The sequence below is a fragment of the Mustela nigripes genome, chromosome 4, assembly GCF_022355385.1.
Source record: "Mustela nigripes isolate SB6536 chromosome 4, MUSNIG.SB6536, whole genome shotgun sequence".
Classification (NCBI taxonomy): Eukaryota; Metazoa; Chordata; class Mammalia; order Carnivora; family Mustelidae; genus Mustela; species Mustela nigripes.
This window is the reverse complement of record NC_081560.1, coordinates 150,500,012-150,512,797: the sequence shown is the minus strand read 5'-3', so window position 1 is coordinate 150,512,797 and position 12,786 is coordinate 150,500,012. Positions and strand designations below refer to the sequence as shown.

General features: G+C 58.9%; 1 protein-coding gene across 2 annotated transcripts; it reads right to left on the bottom strand.

The window, feature by feature from the left end:
- Positions 1–600: 600 nt before the first annotated feature.
- Positions 601–10,152, bottom strand: GPRIN2 (G protein regulated inducer of neurite outgrowth 2). Of its 2 annotated transcripts, XM_059395867.1 has the most exons (3): positions 9,880–10,152; positions 7,263–7,389; positions 601–4,422 (listed from the first exon to the last, which is right to left on the bottom strand). In XM_059395867.1, the coding sequence occupies exon 3, from the start codon at positions 4,414–4,416 to the stop codon at positions 3,037–3,039; it is 1,380 nt and encodes a 459-aa protein (XP_059251850.1). In that variant the 5' UTR covers positions 4,417–4,422; positions 7,263–7,389; positions 9,880–10,152; the 3' UTR covers positions 601–3,036. The 2 variants fall into 2 exon arrangements, with proteins under 2 accessions (XP_059251850.1, XP_059251851.1); XM_059395868.1 differs by lacking the exon at positions 7,263–7,389 and having other exon boundaries at positions 9,880–10,072.
- Positions 10,153–12,786: the final 2,634 nt, after the last annotated feature.

Here is a 12,786-nt window from a genome sequence, read left to right as displayed (position 1 = left end):
ACCATTAAGATGTAGTGCCACCCACCCCACTCCCACGCAACACTTTCAGATCCAAACTGTCAGGATCTTCACTGGGAAGTTCCCCTTGCCTCGCCACCTCCCCACCGTGAAATAAGAATGCAGCACTTCTGGGGACAGAGACCCAATCCAGAGGATACTGGCAGTGATGTCCCCATGGAACAGCACCATTCTCCACTCCTCCACCATCTGCATCCCCCATACACAACGTGAGCTTGGGGTGGGGTGGGGGGAGACTACACTCTGGCAGCAGTGGCTTCTCCCTTGGGGTGGGCCAGTGATTGCCTGGGAGGGTAAAAGCAGCCTGGGGCTTGGCAAGAGATGTGTGCCCTGTGTCCTGGCCACGCCCAGAGGTGATAAGCTCCAGGAAACCAGTCTTCAGCTGTTGGGGGGCCCTTACAGGAAGGGGAGAACAATGGACAGAAGGGAGGAGTCCCTGGAGAAGAAGGAGGGGGATTCCTGCCTGGAGGAGGAGCTCAGGATCCAGGGGGATGCTCCGAGAACAAAACCTACCAGAGAAAAACCAGACCAGCCAGGACTGTGGACCCTTGCCTGGCAAAGCTCTGACCTCCAAAACTTTATTTCAAATTCAGAACAAAACAAATGTACAAATAATGAAATCCACCACCTCCCACAACAGGGCCTGAAGGGGACCCAGAGATTCTGGTCACAAATCTGGAATCTGAGGGGAGATCTGCAAACTAAGCAGGTGGACATATCTTGAGTCCCTAAACCACAACCGGTCGTGCCTGGCCAGGGAGGGGCCACAGCAATGGGACAGGGATGAGGGGTTCATTCTCCAGGGCAAACTCAGGGATTCTGCTGTAGTCACTAGGTAAACCCACTGGCCAGGGCTATGCGGTCTGAGCCATGGGGCCATGGCCAGGTTGGCAAGCCTACCCAGGAGGGTATGACGGGGTCCCCAGCCATGCACAGTCCCAAGGCCAGACACACCTGGATTCCAACACCACCCTGCAAACATTTATCTCAGTTATGAGTTGGGTAGAAGGTTTGGCTGGCCCTTCCCACTCAGGGCCCAGCCCAGCCCAACATCCTGGCACTCTAGGTGCAGACTAGAAGCGGCACGGGTTGGCCAGGTTGGCCCCCATCAGCCCAACAGAGAATGAACTCATTCCAATTTGCATATAACAGAGAAAGTCTCTTAAGGGTTTCACTGATCCAAGCCAAATATCCTGACATGTGACCCTTCACCTGCCTCCTCTCGTCCCAGGTGGTGGCCTCGCCTCCTTTTGCTCAAACTGGAAACCTCAGGCTCCTGGAACTCCTCCTCCTTCCTGAAGCCACTGCAGAATGGGTGTGTGGTGTGTGTGTGTGGCGCATACCCAAACCCCAGCTCCCCTTCCGTCTCCCCTTGACAGGCCCCCCCCCTTGGCTCGTACACCCACATCTCCTGGGCCCTGCCTCCCACCTCGTCCTGTCCTCACCATGGGGCACCCTCGCCAGCCTCCCAACCCAACAAACACTCCGACAGAGGCTACATTACCGTGGCTCACCACAGCATGAGCAGGACGGGCACCTCCAGGTCTCTGACCAGACTGTCCCAGCTGCCTGGTGTGCCCTTCCCCACAGTCCATCTGTCCAGCCCCACTGTGTCCTCAATACCCTGCTCAGCATCTGGGCCCTGACCCCACCCCAGGGCAGGGGACCCTGAGCAGCCCCCTAACCTCTTAAGAGTAAGTTGGTGGACTTACTCTTCGATGCTAAGCCCAAGATGACAACACAAGCCCGTCCCCAAACTCCACAGCACCTGAGAGATCTTCAGGCAATGAAGTCAGTCTGTACCAAGCCTGTGTCCTGGGCTTCCTCACTCCATATCCCTGGCTCCCCACTGCCTGGCCCAGGTCAACTCACATGGGCACGGCTGAGAGAACAGGCCCATCATGGGCCTCCCTGCTCCCCAGGGCCTCATAGCTCTGGCCATTTCCCACGAGGTGGAAGACCCCACTCCAGGCCCCTTCCCTTTTCCCACCCATTTCTCCCTTCCCTCCTTCCAAGGACCGCACCAGCTGGGAATAAATCATTAAGCCACCGGAATGAGGTGACAAGGGTGCAATTTCAGGCCCTGCCAAAATATTTGGGGACAAAGAGCCACCTGTTCTCCCCTTCCTGAGACTGGCTTCTGCCACGATGACCAACAAGGGGGCTGACTCTTAGTAGCACCCCCGGCCCTTCTGTAACGCTCAGCACCCTGGTCCTGATGTGCCACCTCCCCCACTGTCAGCTCAGCAAGGGTGCAGAAAGCCTGTCCCATTCCCCAAGAAACCCACAGAACCCCGCACAGAATAGTGACTCAATAAATTCTTCTGGTTCGTGACTGTACTGCACTAACCAGTCATGTGCTGCAGGAAAAAGACTGCAGCCTTCAGCCAGCCTTGGCTTTGAACCTTAGCCCACGCCCTCCAGCAGGCCAGCCCGGGGCCTGTCAGGTACAGCCTTGCCAGGTGTCCATGGTTTCATCCAGATAATGGGGCAAAGAGGCGGGTGCTCCCCAGGGTAAGGTGACAAGCACAGTGGGGGGCACACAGGCTGTCTTCAACATCCGTGCCCTGCGCTAAAGACCCAGCCAGTCCTATCACTTGGGCCCCCAACTTTCATGTCAGGAAGGTGTTATAGCTCAGCACTATAGCTCAGCTCTAAAATACAGCCACCAAAAGCCTTCAGAGAAATCACAGCAGACTTCTGAGGAGAGACTACACAGAATATCAAGTATTTTTACAGAAGAATCGGAATCTCCTCCTGCACGGTGCTGAAAGTCTGTCCCAAGGTTCAGAGCCTCGACGTGCAGAGATGTGGCTCATGGGGATCAAGCCCTTAAAAACCAGCCCAGCTGTGAGAAGCAGTGGTCCCCCGGGCTGTGGTTCTGCGCCCTGCGGTCAACCAACAGCAGAGACACGTCCACAGCCGCCGGTAGGACCGAGAAACGTGGCACCCCCTGCAGCCCGGGCCCTGAGGCTGAGTCTAAGGAGGGCTCAGGAGAGCTCCAAGGGCCATGGCCCCTCACTCGGGAGCTCCCCCAGAGCAGCCGCAGCAGCTCGGGCGCCGCAGGGACTGCATGACGGCTCGCAGCGGCCCCCGGCGGCCCTCCGCTGACAGGCTGTCCTCGCTGGTAGGCGCCCGCTGCAGCTGCTCAAACTGCATCTCCAGATGTTTCTGGATGGCCACGCCCAGCACCTCGGGGTCCACTGCAGCTCCGTACACCTCCCAGGTCATGCCCTCAGCATCCCATCGCACATCCCGCACGGGGGAGGGTGCCTCCTCCAGGTCGGCCCCCACGGTTACCTCCGGGAATGTGTGCAGGGCCGCAGGGCCTTCCAGGGGCGGGCTGGTGGCCACAGCCTTGCAGACAGCCATGGGTGCTGCCTGCACACCAGCATCCTGGGCTGACAGAGAGGATGCCAACACAGGGGCCAAGTCACTGGCTGAGGTCATGGTCCACACATCCTTGGTCCTGGCACCAGGCTCCGTGGCTGACCCGGTGGGACCCCAAGGGTGATGGGCACAACAGTGGGAATGCCCAGGGAGCACCCCAGGCAACCTACACTGGAAGTTCACCCCATGCTGTGCTTGTAGCCCAGACTCACTCACAGAGGCCACTAGCTTGGGGAAGGCCAGGATCCCTGGGGCTGGCAGGGCGTGGCAGCAGCCACTGGTCCCCACCTCCCTCATCCCGCACAGTAGCGTTGCTGCAGACAGGGCGTGGCAGGAGGCGGTTGCCGGCTGCCCAGTGGCTTCGGGTCCGGCCTGGGGGCTGCTGCTGGCGGGGGCTGTCCCTCCCACGTCTGGTGGCGTTACCCTCACCTGACTCTCTCCCAGTGTCCAGGCTGAGTTCGAAGACCCTTCCTCTGGAGCCAGGTCCCTTTCTAGGCTGGCAAGGGCCTGGCCTCCCTGGCCAGAAGTACGGCTGGGCTGCAGCCGCGCCCTGTGGACAGGCAAGCTGCCAAGGGCCGAGCAACTGAGGCTGGCCTTCTGGGTAGCACCGGGACCCCGGGTCTGGGTGCTACGGACCAGGTCCGAGTGGCTCCTCTGCATGGCAGTGGCGCCAGGGGCCCGCAGGCGACACAGATCACCACCGCCCACGGTAGACACATTGCCCACAGTGCTGCTCCGCCAGTGGCCCACAGCACGGGGCCGGGGCCGGGGGCTGGATGCCTGTGCCTGCTCCTTCCTCTCAGTGTGCTGCTCCTCCTCCTCTGGACTCTGCGGACTGCTGCTGGCCTCGCCCGGCTGGGCCTGCCATACGGTGCTGCTGGCACTCTTGCGGAGCTCTGGTCTCTGCCCCTGGCCTTCACCCAACAGGCTGGACGAGCTCCGGGACAGGGGCTGTGGGCGGGGGCTCCAGGATGGCCGGGCACCTGGCTCGGGGCGGCTGGTGCTCATGGTGGCCTGCAGGAGAGAGAGGGAGGGAATGGAGCTGAATTGTGTGCAGTACCTCAGCTGGACACTGCCGTGGGCTTGCGCAGAGCTAGGCACGCTGGGAGGACAGCTGCAGCCCCAGCTGCCTGATGGCCCAGAGCCATGAGGACACCAGACACTTAAAATCAAGATCAGCACACATTACACTGGAAGATGTCCCTGCAAATCTCTGATAACAGTACCAAGCGATTAGAACCAGCCCTAGCACAAGGTCCCAGAGACCACCCACACCAGCTGCTAAGTCTTTACTGCTGCCTTACCTGGCAAGACGGGAATCCAGGGGAAAAGCCATGTCTGCTGGGTCCCTGGGGTGGGGACTGCAGCACTGGGGGCGGGGGCTTTGGGACAACAGCTCTTAGTCAACCAGCCCAAGAGCATTGCAGTATTTTAATAACCAGTAAAGCTTGACTGGCAAATACTAGCCTGGTTCCTCCTAAAACTGTCCGTATCCATCTTGCTCTGGAGTGGGGCCTCCCTGGGACAGAGCTGGGGCTCCAAGGAGGGCTGTGAGATGAAAAACAATGAACATAGGGCTCATGAAGGACCTTGGGTTCTCCCCCGCCCCTGCTCCCTTTCCCACCCTCTCGGGCCTAGCCTGGTTGAGCTGTCCTGTCTCTTGGACTCAGTCTTGGCAGCTGTGAAGGGGAAACGGGTTTCCTGACTCCCAGCTCAGGCTCCAGGGGGAGGGAGAGGCCCCACGAGCCAGCCCTTTACATGTTCACTTGTTCCACAGCCGTCTCCAAGCACCTACCGCCTGCCAGGCTCTGGAGTTGGGAGACGAGGAACCAGCTTGGATCCGGCCGCACCTCCAGGAACGGGACCTAACCTCACCAGGCAGACAGGCCCTCCATAAAATTTAAATTCCCTCTTGCCACATGTGCCTGCACTCTCCTCGCCTCCCTCCCCACCTGCCATTCCTGTCCCTTCCTCCCGTCACACAGACCCCTCTGGATGTGCTCACAGCCTCCTCCGCAGCCTAGAGCCTGGCCCCTTCAGCCTCAGCACCTCCTCCTGGAGAAGCGTGCCCAGGCTGGGCTGGCTCCATCTCTGGCTGAGCACTGGCTGGCCTGGATGGAGCGACCTAAGCAACCGTGGGCCTCCCACCAACCCAAAGCTGTTGGAGCAGCCCTGGCGGCCCGTGCCCCTCAGTCTACCCAGCACCCACAACAGACGTGACACTGGCTGGCACTCAGCCCGGCTGTTATGTGTCTGCCTCAGAGAACAAGAGAGTGAAGCCACAGGGGAGAGGGCTGAGTGCCGAATATGGGGTCCGAGAGAGCATTTCCAGGAGAGCTCACTTCGCATGATGGATCAGAGAAGGCCTCCCGGGAGCCCAGCTGTGTAAGTGGGGCCCAGAGAGAAGGAGAAGGGGCCGGGGGAGAGCACAAGGCAGGAGGCACACGAGGGGAGGGGAGGAGGCTGGGCAGGGCCCCAGAGGGGATAAGGAGGAGAGGTCAGGGCATGTGGGCCGGCCTGGCCCCAGCCAAAGCTGTCAGTGAGGACCCTTCCCCCAGGACTCCCTGCCAGGCAGGACCAGCTGGAGAAACAGGGCAGGGGAAGAGAGGCAATCCCAGTCCTGCCCTTCCACCCCTGGCCTGATAAGAACTACCAAGACACCAACCGCCTTGGCCAGGTGAGCAAGGCCACCAGAAAGAGAACGTGGGAAGGACTCTCAGGAACTCAGTTTCTGTATAATTACCAACTTCTTCTGCCCCAACACTCAGGAGACGGCTGCCGGCTCTTCCACAGTGAGGATGCTTCTGGAACTGTAGTCCCCTGAGAGCTCAAGGCTTGCTTTGGAGTCCAGTTCAGCCCAGCTTTGTGATGGTGGGAAAGATTCTACTCTGCACTGCCCTATAGATGGGCACCAGCCACATGTGGCTCCTAAGCCCTTGACCTGTGGCCTTTGTGACTGACAAACTGGCTTCCTGATTTCATGTCCCAGTAAGCCATTTAAAGTGTAAATGGCCACCTGTGCTTAATGACTCCCCTCTGGGACCCATGGGCTCTAGCTCCAGCCTACACAGGTGTGTCCCCACCTGGCTGCTCCTCGCGGCCGAAGCCACACTGGTCCCAGGCGTCAAGAAAAGGATAAGCAGCCAAGGGAGGACAAGAACCCAGGCCCTGCCCTCCAGGAGCTCCAAGATGGACGTACATACAGAGAAGGGCAACAAAGCCAGTAACAGTCACAGTTATGAGGACGTTAAAGAACAGCTCACAGGGCTGTCAAACCACCCCCCCCCCCCCCGATGCCCCGTGCCAGGCACAAATCACACCCTATCTGCACACTGGCTCACTTCACTGTAATTGTCACAGCAGCCTCGTAAGGTACACAATCCACCCCATTCTGCAGATGAGGAGGCCAGAGCTCAGAGAGGTGTCCCAACTTGCCAGTAGGCACACAGCTGGCGAGCAGCTAAGCCAGGAATCAAATCCAGGAGCGTCTGAGTCCTGGAGACTAACATTCCCCGACTACCGCCATCCCCCAACTTTGCATTTGCCCTGACTTGGCTGAAAGACCAGCACCCAACACAGCCTCTGAAACCCACCGACCTGAAACCCTCCTGGGAAGCAGGGCCAGAGAGAGCAAGGTCAGGCCCTGGCCCCACTCTGAGGAAACAGGGGGGCTGAGGTTGCGGATACACTCAGACTCCTCTGGGAGCTACTCAGAAGCCACCAGTGACAAGGTTCCCACTGTGTCCCCCTCACCAGATGGCTGCCTCACCAGGACGAGGCATTCCCCCAGAGAAAGCAGTGACCACAGAGACCCTGGGCGGGTGGCTATCTGTCATTTCCCTTCTTCACCTCACCTCCACGAGTGGCAGCTGACAAAATAGAGGCCAGGAGCAGTTGAGAAATTTCAGAGAGCCCACAGCTGAACCCCAATGGGGTATTTCTCCCACAGCCTGGTCTTCTTGGCCTCGAAGGAGGAAAATGCTGTGAGGGAAGTCACCCAGATTATCCCAGTGAAAGGAGGCTTCCCACACCCTCATCGCCAAGAAGAGGGGCCTCCCAGGGAGCAAAAGGAGCTGACCAAATGAGCTTTGGAGCCATGGGTGAGCAAGCGAGGCAAGGGGTCTGCTTCTAAGCCTGATTCCTCCCCTTCCCGTGCACCTGCCCCAGGCAGATACCTACGCTCCCTGAGCCCCAGTTTGCCCAGTCTGCAAAACAGAAGCAAATGCAGCTGCAAGGTTGCTGTGAAGTCTACTAACATGACGGTGCACAGACGGAATAGCGGCTGCTAGTAATAATCTCTTCTTTCCTCCTCCTATCAGGAGCGACCTGTGCTCAAGGTATCACAGGGACTAGGACTGGGGGCAAAGGGACCTTTTCGAGACACCTGTAGGTGAGCTTCCTCTCGCTTCCCAGTCCTTCCTGTCCTCATCTCATCCTAGGACCTAGTCACCACCAGGGTCCCCAGTGTCTCCGTCACTGCACTAAGCTTCCCAATCTATTTTAAAACTTAAGCTGGAAGGATACGCACCCATGCTTGTACATACATGTATGTAGGTGCACACCCAAGTCTGGAGTCTGGCCTGAATGGCATGCAAACTTGCCTTAAAAACCATGGAGAAGGCTCTGGTTTCACCCCCAAACAGATCCGAGAAAGATGTTTTAGCACAAAATAAATGACAGGCACACCGAGCTATCCAAGACCGCTAGTGTTCTTTGGATGACACCTTACTGTCCTCTCTCTTGCCCCGTTTGATGCTAAAGTTGCAAGATGGCCATGTCTTGTGGCCTATATAGGATCTCCTACTGCCTCAGTTCTGCTGCTCAGTAAATGGAAGAACAACTGGCCTCACGCGGCAATCAGCCAGCATTATTTTGAGTAAAGCCTCCCAGTCCTGGAAAACCTCCCAAACTGGCCCAACCAAAAAACAACAACAACAACAACAACAAAAACCCGAAACAAAACAATAAACGAAACTGCTAGGTTGACTTGGTCAGAGATTCTAGCTCCTGCCATACCACCCAGCAGAGAGTTCAGGCCTTTGGGAGTGCGGCCGGGGCAGGGCGCACAAAAGCCACTTCAAACAGGCCTGGTTCAGACCACCCTGTGTCATCCACACACATCTCCTCTTGTCAAGAGATAAGCAGTTGGATGATGACTTCTGCTTCCAGCAAAACCAAAACAGGAAAAGCAAACTCATGTGGTCAGCAGGGGAAACTGCTCCAATGTTAAAATATGGACCTTACCCCTCAGGGACCTGGTAGGGATACACGGCACGGGAACCCTTGGTTGGATAGTGGGGGTGTAGCAATCAGATAGTGGTCTGATCCATCCCAGCAGCAAAAGAGGGTCTGACAGGACCACTCAAGGCCAAAGTTGGGCAAAGCAGCAAGGAGCATTCCTGAGCTACCGAGAGGGATTGTTTGAAGGGGACAAAATCTGCCCATCACAGGATGAGGGGGCCTTAAGTACAAAATGCTCAGGTCACATGCTGTGCCGCTAAAGGGTTCGAGGATAACTGTGAGCAAAAGCCCAAAGGACCCAGCACTGCTCATCAGAGAGGCCCAGGCCCCCAAACGCCCCAGAGCTTCCTCCCCTGAGGACAATATGCCCATACTTCCCAGGAGGCACCTGGGGTGGAGGAGGTCAACCTAAAGGCCCAGGTGCCCCAAACCAGAGGTAGCCAGGGTAGCTAGTGTATCCCTCCCTGCATGCTTCCGGGCACCCATGCCCGCAGGCACCCATGCACCAGCATGGGCCTGAGCCCCACCCGTGGCCGCATGAGAAGCGGACGCACAGGCCCATCTACTGTGGGAGCCTGCAGGAAACAGCATCTCCACAGCTGCTCTCTGCACACCAAATGTACAGGCCGCCTCTGGCTCTGGGGCTAGAGGCCTGAACACACCACACCATACTCTCTCCCCCAGAGCAGGGGCCCCTTCCCGGCCCCTCCTCACAAAGCCCACCGGACCCAGGGAGAAGGTCCTGGATACAATCCCCCAAACTAGGCTACAGATCTTCCCAGAAGCAAAAGCAGTGACTGAGGGAGGATGAGGCTGTGAGGCAAGGGGTATGGATGGAGGGCAGAAGGAACGCGAGGGAAAGGAGGTTTGGGGCTGGAGGCCTCGCGGAAGGGTGGAGGGAGGGGTAGGGATGGAAAAGGGAGGAGGAATGGGAGGGGACAGCGATAGTAGCGGAGATGGAGGCAGAAGAAGTCGGGGTCCTAGGCAGAGTGCTGGACATGGGAGGATGGGCAGAGGAGACGCGAAAGAGGGGATGGGATAGGCAATGAGAGGAGAGATGGGAGGAGGGATGCAGCCATGGGGGCGCTGAGCACCAGGCTGGGGCTGTGATGCGGAGGGTCGAGCGCACGAAGAGGTGAGGAGTGGGGTTCTGGGGTGCAGGAAGGGAACGCGCTGCCCATCCCACCACCCTTCCCCCTACCACCCGCACGCCCACAGCCGGCCTCTCACCCTCTCGCCCGCCCGGGGCCGCGCAGGCCGGCGGAAGCGCTGCTCCTGCGGCCGCCACAGGTGCCCGGCGCAGCTGCCCAAGATGGAGCCGGAGCCCGACCCGGCCCGGGCCAAAGACGCCACCCGCCGCCGTCCGCCTGGCCCGCGGAGCCAGCGCCCGGGTGGCGCCCAGGGGTGACTGGGGGGCTGGAGAAGGAGGGGCGCAGGGGGCGGTGGCCCCGCTCACCTGGGCCAGCCCCCGCGCTCCACAGCCCGCGTCGGCGTCCGGGCCCCGCCCCCTGCCCGCGGCCCCACCCCCGGGACCCGGCCTGCCCCGCCCCCACGGCCGCCGAGCAGTCCGGCGCCCACAGTCGCTGGAGCCCTACCCCTCTGTCCACGAGCCCCCAGTCCTCCTTCCCGACCTCAGGGCAGGTCTCCACTGTCCCGTCTCTTCGGCCCCGCCCCCATCACGATCCCCTGTTATACGCGCCTGCCCTGCGAATTACCCAAGACACCCATCTTCTCGACTTGCCTCCCAACCCCAATCTTATAGGCTCGGCTCCCCACAGCCCTGAGCCCCCGACTGAGGCCCCAAGTCCACTTCCTCATTGCCCCGCCCCTTCGGTCCCCGTGGTAGAGCGCCACACCCCTCACCGAGGGCCAAGGGTCCTCCTGCGACCCACTTCCTCACGGCCCCGCCCAACGTCCTTTATCATCCTGGACCCGCCCTTCATAAGTTTCCCGCTTCCGACCGCACCCTCAAGACCCCATGGCTTTAGGGCCATTCACCCTTGGACACCAGGCCGGGTTCATCATAGTCATAGTCCTGCTCCCCTGTTCTCCAAACGCTGAACCCCACAGTCCCATCCTCTTAGCTCTACTCTCGCAGACTCCAAGACGACCCTGGTCCCGGACCCCAAAGCCCGTATTCTCCCACCCTTTCCCTGGCCCATGTCCATATCCCCACCTTTGCCCCCTAACCCAATCCCATTCCTAGGCATTCAATCTCCAGACCATCCCCATGGGCCCCAACAGCTGGCATGCACAATGACCATGAGAGGGTGAGGCCACCCCATCCAAGACACACCCCATCCCGCTGCTTCCTATAGTCCCCAAAATAACCTCCCTCTCTCCCTTTCTGCCCCACGATTCCAGGAAGAGTCCAGGTCCTGGGAATGCTTGGTCCCACCACCTTTCCTTCTGCATCCCCCCGTATCTGAAAGCCCTGATCTGGCTAGGGAGTCGCAGAGGAGCAACAGCCACCCACACAAGCCACCCTCGACCCCTTCAGCTCTCCAGAGGTTCCTGCCACTCATCCTGAGGGCCTCATTTTAAGAAGAGCATTTCCCACCTCTGGGCCCCAGTCTCTTGAGAATTGGGTCCCAATGTTGACTCCGTTGACTCTAGCTAGCTCAGGGAACCCCTGATTTGCTTGCCCAACATTTTGCTGAGGGATCTACACAGCTTTGGTCCAGTGCCCCCAGTAGCTAATGCCTCTCTGCTCCTCCTCCAGTTTGAGGAGCCTGGGCTCACCTCTCCAGCCTCTCCCAGCCCTGCTCTGAGGCCAGAGCATCAGGAGAAGGTCAGCACAAAGCCCCTCAGACCTCAGATCAAGGTCAAGAGTGAAGAACCTAGGCTGGAATGTGTACCATTCACTGCCCTTCCCCCAGCCCCTACCCCTGCTCCTAGCCCAGAAGAGGGGTGTGCAGCCTAGGCCACAGGTGTGGCTGGTACCTCCCGCCCAGTCGCCCCCCCACACCCCACCCCCACCGCCTGGTATGTTCTCTGAGTGCAGGGACCCCCTGCACCTTGTATCCCCATCTGTAGCTATGAACTGCCCCTCATCAGATTACCTTATAGACCAAAGGAGACAACAGATACCTGTCACAGACAGCATTTGGGTCCCATAGATCATGCCCTCATACTCCCCCACCTGAGGTTTAACACAGGCATCCATGTCTCCCTATTCCCACCCCCTCCAGCCTGGGATCCTGCTGCTTAGGGCCTGGCTGGAATGGAAGCCTTGGCCCTACCTCCCCTGCCCCTCATGCCATGGTCACCTACAGCTTCAAGTGGGGGCTCACTCACTGGAGGAGTGGGTGGGGTTCTGCTCAGGAAGACTCAGACTGCCCTAAGCACCCCTTTCCAGTGGGGTCTCAGAGCACTGGCCCAGACAGCTATGGAGGGGATGGTGAACACTGGAGGGTAACAAGGGAACCTAACCCTAACCCTAACCCTAAGCCCCAGGCTTAGGCCTCCCACCACACACAGCCTGCCAGGGGGGATCTGCCCAAAGGGGCCATATGGGAGATTGTTTGCAGAGACTACCAACCCACTCCTCCTCTTGCCTAGCAATTAGGGCCCCTCTTTTCATGTCTCAGGAATCTTATTCACATTGTCTTTTTAGGGAAGTCAGCTGAGCCCCAAGAAGGGATAAGTTACCTGGGGTCACATTGAGAGTCGGTGCCAGTGCCTGGGGCTCCAAGCTCCCTGGTCAAATGAGAGCCTCTGAGAACCTCAACCGTTGTTTCAGGGAGGCACCTTGGAGTCTGGTGTCCACCTGCAGATGCGGCCTCGCTGAACCTGCCACCAGGGTCTCTGAGCCTGGCCTTGGCACCTTGGACACCTCTTCTTCCAACTGTGGTTTGGCAAAGAAGCTTCTCTGGCTGTGGTGGCTGCCCAGGGAGAGCCAAGCATGGAGAGTCAGCCCTCAGTTGCTGTCCTAACTCCACCTGTTCTCTTGCTCTGCGATCCCACACCCAAGAAAACTGTCCACCTCTCTGGGCATTGGTTTCCTCATCAGCACAGCGACAATAATTACACCTCCCTCCCAGGGCTGTGGGAAAGATGGGGTTTACGAAAGTGTTCTGCGGAGTGTTCTTGCTGCTATCAGTCATTTGATCAAATATTTATTGAGCTCCTCCTGTG

Bases quoted from the DNA above. Each gene is read 5' to 3' on its own strand.
- GPRIN2 (XM_059395867.1), bottom strand. From the start codon at position 4,416: ATGAGCACCAGCCGCCCCGAGCCAGGTGCCCGGCCATCCTGGAGCCCC.